The sequence below is a fragment of the Antechinus flavipes genome, chromosome 3, assembly GCF_016432865.1.
Source record: "Antechinus flavipes isolate AdamAnt ecotype Samford, QLD, Australia chromosome 3, AdamAnt_v2, whole genome shotgun sequence".
Lineage (NCBI taxonomy): Eukaryota > Metazoa > Chordata > Mammalia > Dasyuromorphia > Dasyuridae > Antechinus > Antechinus flavipes.
The window spans coordinates 522,899,501-522,907,455 of NC_067400.1; the positions used below are offsets into that span (position 1 = coordinate 522,899,501).

Below are 7,955 nucleotides of genomic sequence, written 5' to 3' on the forward strand. Positions count from 1 at the left end.
AGAATTGCACATGTTTAACATAATGCTGATTACTTGCCATCTAGAGGAGGGAGGGGGTGGAAGGAGGAAGAAAAATTTTGTAAGGGTGAATGTTGAAAATTATCCATGAATATATTTTGAAAATAAAAGGCTTTAATTAAAAAAAATTAAATAAAAATTTTTAAAAAGATCACTTAGAACATCAAAGCATGAATCACATTGGAGATCAAGCTCCTTAATAGGGACCAGGACCTTTTTTTCCCCATCTATTTCAATATAATTGGTTCTCTTGGGAATCCTGCCTTTTAAGCATTACTATTCTGAGAAGGGTCCTGTAGGCTGCCTCATACTGCCTGATGAGAAGTGCATGATGCCAAAAAGATTAAAAACTCCTAGTCTAGAACAGACTATCAGATTTGGGAAGGACCTGAGAGCATACACTGACGATACTGGGAGAAACCTTAGAATATTAGAAATTAGAACAATAGAAAAAACTGGAAGGAACCTAGGATATAGAAAGTCAAAGCTCAAAGGGGCCCTAGAACATAGAATATCAGAACTGGAAGAGACCTTAGGACATAGATTTTTCTTTTTTAAATAATAATAGCTTTTTACTTTTCCAAATACATGCAAAGTAGTTCTCCACATCCTCCTTTGCAAAACCTTGTGTTCCAAATTTTTCTCCCTCCCCACCTCCCCCTTTCCTTAGACATCAAATAATCCAATATGGGTTAAACATGTGCAATTATTCTAAACATATTTACATATTTATCATGCTGCACAACGAAAATCAGATCAAAGGGAGAAAAAATGAGAGAGAAAAAAGCCAAGCAAGCAAATAAAAACAAAAAGGTGAAAATACTATGTCATGCTCCACATTCATTCCCATAGTCCTCTTTTTGGATGCAGATAGTCCTCTTAATCACAAGTCTATTGGAATTATCTTGAATTACCTCATTGTTGAAAATAACCAAGTCCATCAGAGTTGATTATCACATAATCTTCTTGCTGCCGTGTGCAGTGTTCTTTTGATTCTGTTCATTTCACTTAGCATCAGTTCATGTAAGTCTCTCCAGGCCTCTGTGAAATCATCCTTTTAATAATTTCTTTTTTTCTTTTTTGCTGAGACAATTGGAGTTAAGTGACTTGCAAAATAATCGTTTCTTATAGAACAATAATATTTCCTAACCTTCATATACCACAACTTATCCAGCCATTCTCCAATTGATGGGCATCCGCTCAGTTTCCAGTTTCTTGCCACTACAAAAAGACCTGCCACAAACATTTTTGTACATATGGGTCCCTTTCTCTCCTTTGGGATATAGACCCAGTGGAGACTCTGCTGGATCAAAGGGTATGCACAGTTTGATAATCCTTTGGACATAGTTCCAAATTTCTCTCCAGAATGGATGAATCAAGAAAGTAGCTGCCTGAGAACCATTCTATTTGCGCTCCTTTATCTATCCCCTGACCCCCATCCCTCATTTTGCTGGAGGCCAGAGGACTTGGCTCAGATCACTGAGTGAACAATACTTAGACTGGAATCTGGGGCACATGACCGGTGCACTCCGTTTTCCCTCTTCAAAATCCCCTCTTTTCTCTTTGTAAAACTCCCTTTGCAGAGGGGGTAAGAGGAAGGAGTCTCTCCCAGTCACCCCTGCCTTCTGCTCTTTTTGTCATTTCTTACCCCCTCCAGGTCTTCCAATTTTTTATTATTCCAGACTCTTTTTTTTTTTTAATTCCAGACTTTCAAAGCTGGACAAACCCTCGGAGCCCATGTTGTCCGACTCTGCGCAAATGTTCAGAGCCCCTCTGCAGCCACATTTCACCCCCCACTCAGAAGAGAATGGGGTTATTTCCTGATATCTGTTTGCTCTTTCTGACAGGCTCAAAGTCCACCGTGACCAGGTGCTGCCCCCAGCACCCCTGACATGAGAGGGGGCCAGATATTGTCGTCTCCACAGGAGAGAAGCATAGACCTCATGAGGAAGGCCAGTTAGAGCTGCTTGCTCATCCCATCAAGACTCTATCCTGGACTTTGTACGTGTTGGGAAAGAAGATTCTCACCTCCCAGAGTTGCGGGGGGCAGAGTTAGCTATGGTGCATCAGAATAAGTGAGGGCAGATCTCCTATTTTTCCCTCTTTATCTCCACCTACCTTCTCCCTTCATCCAGGACCTTTTTCTTTTTAAAAAAATAATATAAAATATCTGTATATTTTACGTTAAGAGGTTTGTGTTTGGTAACATATCGGTATGGGTTCCTATCCAGACCCAGAAATTCAGCTTAATCTCACCTCCAGTTTTTTCCCCAGAGCCTTTATATGGGACAACCCCCTCCCCGCCCCCCCAGGTTCAGCTCAGCTCCAGATCTTGGAGAGAGAGATAGGAAGTGACCCGAAGCTTCTTCTCAAACAGCACTCAGTCCATCTGGGTACTGGAAGGGGAAGGGATTCCCACACAGTCTGGGGGATGCCAGGGGATTCAGTATTCAAGCAGTGAGATAAATCATGGATTGGATTGTCTGGACATTAGTGACACTACACTGAAGCTAACAGACTTTGCCCCTTCATCCCTACAACTGAACCCCCACTGCTTCCTTAGATTGGATGGATCCTTAAAGATTGTCTGTCTAGTGCAACCCCCTATTTTCTAGAGGGGAAAACTGAGACTCAAGATCTCATAATCTAGGATTAGAATTCAAGCCCCAGCTCAGCAGTAACCCTGGACAGATGAACCTCCAGGGAGTCGTCAATACAGCCCAGCATTTCCCAGGAGGCAGGTAGGGAAAATGAGCCTTTCTGAGTAGCTCCTTCAATTCCCTGGGAATGGTCTAAGATGCCCACCTGCCTGCCTGGGCCCAGAACTTCATTGTTCTTCCCTGCCATAGCTCACCCTATGGCTCCAAGAAGATCACAGTAAAACTGAGAATCTTACAACTCCTAAAATCAGAAAATATTAGACAGAGGCAAAGAACTTCAGTATCCCAGAATCTCAAGACTAGAATCTTAGAGACCATCCTATTAATGGATTCATTTATTCATTCATTATGAATGTTATTTGTCATTTCATCCTTCTGGGGAACTTCCAGTGTGAAAATTCCCACTTTGGAATTTGGAGCAGCCCCTTGTCAATAATCCTTCTATCCTCTGTGCTTCCTTTTCTTGCCTTGGTGTTTACCAAGAACCTTAGAGGTGATCAGATATAACCTGCTTTGTCATTCAGCTGGCTATAATGGGCTATTCAATTTAAATCACAGCATAGGCTCTTCTCTTCTAGGGAGCTGCCTTCATCCAGGACTTTTTTTCTAAAAGAAATAAGTATAAATATACAAAATTATAAAAAAGTATTAAAAAGATATAAAATATCCTACTTCTGGGCTCCTAGCTAAACAAATCCGGATTCAGGAATCCAGTTTAGGATATCGCCCTCCCTGCCTCATTCCCCGCTGATTTCCTCCATGTGGTAGGTCTCCCTTTCCTGACCTCTCAAGGATTCCTGCTCGTTTGGAGTGTACCAGTGGTATGTGATGGGCTTGGACGGGTGTTGCTTAGCGTATGGGTGGGGGAGTTGTGTTCCCCGTTCAGCAGAAACGATTAATACTGAGGTCAGGAGCCCATCAGCAGAGTCTGACTTGCCGTTTTCCTCGATCGATGCCAGTCGAACCCAGGAGAGTAGACGCTCCCAGGGCTCTGATTGACCCCTTCTAGATGGCACGCAAAGCTTTTCCCGTCCCTGATACCCGGACCAACGGGGTTCAGTCAGCCTGGGGGAGAGAAATAAAATCTTATAACTAACCAAGCATTTTTGGAAGGCTGTCATGGGAAAGAGGGCTCACCCATATTCCTCGTGGCCCCAGAGACAGAACCAGGAACAATGGGTGGAGGTTGCAGAAAGAAATATTTAAAGAAAAAGTGAAGGATCCGAGCTCTACCGAAGTGGTTGCTTCTGGAGCCGGTGTTCTCCGTGGAGGTCACCAAACACAGGATGGACGAACTTTTCCTTGGAAACGTAGTAAGGAAGATTGCTATTCCCGCCCAGGGTTGAACTAGAAGGGTCCTTTCCAACTCTTGAGACTGCTTGATTAGATAATGGGCAGCTTCCTTTGTAGTGTCCAGTAACCCCCTTCTCGAAGTCCTTTGCAATATTTGCTCTGCAGGATTCCTTCTGTTGAATCTCGAGGTGTTTTTCTCTGTTCCCTTTGAAGGAAGGCAGAGAACAGTAGTGGACTTTAATCTGGGGGACCTCAATTCAAGCCCTCCCTACAATTCCCTAGGTGACACTCACTTTAGGGAAGAAGCTAAGCTAGTTGAATTGAGCACAGCTGCCCACCAGGTGGCAGTGCGGGACAGTGCACTGAGGGACATTTGCTCACCTCCAGGTTTTTTCCAGAGCCTCTTATATGGGGGATCTCTCCCCTCCTTCCCCCTACCCTCCCCCAGGTTCGGCTCAGCTCCAGCTCTTGGGGGGAGAAATAGGAGCTGACCTGAACTCTCTTCTCAAAGAGCCCTCAGTCCGACTGGAGACCTAGAAAGGGATCTGATCACACACTGGACAGTTAGAAGGGTTACAGGGAGACAAGATTGTGGGGGGCTTGTAGGAGGGAGAGAACATTGCTAAGGGGGAAGGAGGATCAGAGATAGCATGGAAGGAAGACCTGGAAGGATGGGAGAACTTTCAGTAGTGGGAGATGAAGGGTGGTGAGGACATTTTAGGCAGAACGGGAGCAAAATATCTTAGAGATGAGAGAATGAGTAGACTGCTGTGGAGATGGAAAATCTTCAGTTTATAGCTGGATCAGCAGAGACAGTGTTTGGGAATGGGACTCTGGAGAGGGAGGCTGGAACCAGAATGTCAAGCTGAGGCTTTCCAGATTTGGCCATGGGGACGTTAGAAGACCCATGTTAGGTTCCTGAACAAGGGAAAGATGAGGGAAGAGCTGAGCTGTGAAAAAAAGATTCTGGCCCCCCAGTGCAGGAAAGACGGAAGGAGGTGGCCATAAGCTGGCTCCAGTCTTTAGGAAGGAAAAAGAGGGGCCTAGGCTGGCTGGGGGATTCTGGGGATGGAAAACAGGGACACAGACCTTTTTTCCCTCTGTTTCCCCCTCTGAGTGCCTGTTTCTTCTCTTTGAATTTCTCTTATTCTTTCTCTCTGTCCATCTGTGTCTGTATTGTTTCTCCATCCCTGTGCCTCCTCTTATCACCATCTCTTTCTTTTTCTGGGACTGTATTTCTCCCTCTTGTGTCAGTGTCTGTATCTCTCCATGTCAGTCTCTTCCTTTTCCTCCCCCTTCTTGACAAACTATTGATTGCTCCCGATGGGCCTGCTCTGGGTGTGTCAGGAAGTGGATCTGGGAGTCAGAGGAAGAGACAAAGTGAGTGAATGGTCTTTAACCTCCAGCCCTTCTCAGACTCCATAGAGACCGGGGGTTATCATTGTTGGGGAGGAAACGGAGAGGGTCAGGCCCCAGATCTTCTCCTCTCAATTCTTGTTCTTGTTCAATTCTTTCTGACTCTTGGTGACCCCAATGGGTTTTGTTTTTTCTTTGGCAAAGACACTGGAGTGATTTACCATTTCCTTCTCCACCTCTGTATTCAAACAACTCCTGAAATTCTTCCTTTTCTAGGGAGACTTCCTAAATTGAGTGGGAAGAGGTCTCACAATCCCCATAGTCCCTTTCTGCCTAAACCGTCATTGAACAAATATTTGACAGTACATCTCTTAATAGCAGGAATTAGTCTAGGATTAGAGAGACAGACATGTCCTATGCTCAAGGAGACCTAGCAGAGTAAATGTAGGCTGATAGATAAAATAGAGACATACCAATAATACAATATACTTTGGCAGCAGGGTCTTAGGAGCAGGGTGTGGGAGCTCAGAGAAAAAGAAAACACTATCAATTAAGGCTTCAGAAAGGGCTTCCTGGGAAATTAGTACCAAATCAGGATATGAAGGATGGAGGGAATTTACAGAGGTAGAAAATGAAAAATGGGAGAAGGGATACAAGGGAGGACTAAGAAATTATTCTTCCCTGGACAAACTACATCCTTAGGTATGGAAAGATGGTGTGAGCGACTCCTGAGCCATATCAGTGATATTTGAAAGATCATGGAAAACAGGAGCGGTACCACAGAGCCAAAAAAGGAAGGAGCCCAATTTTCAAAAAAAAAAAAAATTTGCAATGGTTCAACTAGTAAGCTTGACTTGAGTTCCTGAAAAGATTCTAGAACTGATCATTATTAGCAAGATGGTTGGTGAACTCCTGGAAAGGAAGCAATGATTCCAATGAGCACCCTAGCTTTCAGAATGATTCATAACCTTGATTTTTTTTTTTAAAAGAGGATTACCACAGACCTGTCTTCAGTGGATAATGAAGCTGTATTAAGATTTTGCCAATGCTAGGCACCACACTAAGTGATACAAAGAGCAAATAATCCCTGTCTTCAACTTATATCCCAATGTGAGAGCCACCATGTATAGATCTGTACATACAAGATTAATAGCCTTGAGAGGAGGATGCTAGCACCTGGGAAGGACCAGGAAAAGACCCCTTGTAGAATGGCATTTGAGCTGAGTGTTAAAGGAAGCCAGGTAGTCTAGGATGTGCCCAGGAGGAGGGAAGAAGACAGCCCCAACAAAGGAATGGCGTGAAGAACGAGTAGTGTGATTGGAGTATAGAATGAGTGTGGGGGAGTGGAGTAATTTGACAGCTAGGAGACACTGTGGATAGACCTCAGACACTTGTTGTGTGACCCTGGGTAACTCATTTAGCCCCATTTATCTCAGATTTCCTTATCTATAAAATGATCTAGAGTAGGGTCAGGCAAAACAGTCCAATACCTTTGCTAAGAAACCCCAAATGAGGTCACAAAGAGAGTCAAAGATGACCAAAATGATGAACAAGCAGGAGAGTAATGTGCTAAAAGGCTAAAAGGAGAGGCAGAGTTGGGTTACAAATTATTTTCATTCTGGCAACTGGACAATCCAATAGTTGAATGAACCCAAAATGTAGTGGTTAATTTGGAAGGAAGTCTCCTAAAGAGGCAGTATCAGGCACTGGAGAAAAGCACTAACATTGTAATCTGTGGACCCGAATTAGAATCCCAGCTCTTCCACTTGCTACCTGCGCAACCTAACTTTCTCGTGAGCCTCCATTTTCTTCTATTTAGAAGGAAGGTTCTAGTTAAGACACTCTCTAAAAGTTTCCTTTCAGCTCTCTTATCTATGATCCTAAAAGAAGTGTCCCAGGGAGCTGAGCTGCTGGCCAGTATTATCAACAACAGAGAAAGGTATACGTGGATGGTGTAGTTAGCAGATTTATGGATGATCCAAGCTGGGAGAGATGCTTAACCCTCTAGAGGAAAGAGTGCTGGCTAGACTACTGAGCTAAATTTAATAAGGTGAACTTGAATAGGAATAAACATAAAGCTTTTCTCTTGGGTTTGGGAAAATCAGCTTCATAATTTACAAGACCAGGGAAGCGTGTGAGATGATGTTGCTGTTTTTGAGGGCAGCTGGGTAGAACAGTGGAAAGAGTACCAGGTCTGGAATCAGGAAGATTTGAGTTTAAATATCATCTCAGACATTAGCTGTGTGACTCTGAACAAGTCACTTAACCCTACTTGCCTTAGTTTCCTCATCTGTAAAATGAGTTGGAGAAGGAAATGATTGTACACCAATATTAGCCAAGAAAATCCCACATGGGCTTATGAAGACATCATTAAATTAATTGAAAAATAAAATCTAGAAAGAACAATTAAGGAAAGGCTGTGAGTTCATACTTTATGAGGGCCATTTGATAGAACTGGGGATGTTTAATCTGAAGAGGAAATTAAGGGGCTCCTATTTGCTGTCTTCAAGTATCTGAAAAACATATAGAAGAGGAATTGGACATTTTCTATTTGGCCCTAGAGAGTAGAATTGGAAATGTTTGGTGGAAATTGCAGAGGGGCAAATCTAAGATTGATGACAAGGAGGG

The 7,955-nt window shown here is 43.4% G+C and overlaps 1 protein-coding gene across 4 annotated transcripts in view; it reads left to right on the top strand.

Moving 5' to 3' along the window:
* ARAP1 (ArfGAP with RhoGAP domain, ankyrin repeat and PH domain 1) overlaps positions 1 to 2,206 on the top strand; it is a 116,151-nt gene extending 113,945 nt beyond the window's left edge. For all 4 annotated transcript variants that reach the window (XM_051987176.1, XM_051987177.1, XM_051987180.1 and 1 more), the window contains one exon: positions 1,866 to 2,206. In XM_051987176.1, coding sequence (XP_051843136.1) covers positions 1,866 to 1,883 — 18 coding nt within the window. In that variant the 3' untranslated portion in view covers positions 1,884 to 2,206. The remainder of the gene's footprint in view (positions 1 to 1,865) is intronic.
* The last annotated feature ends 5,749 nt before the right edge of the window (positions 2,207 to 7,955 follow it).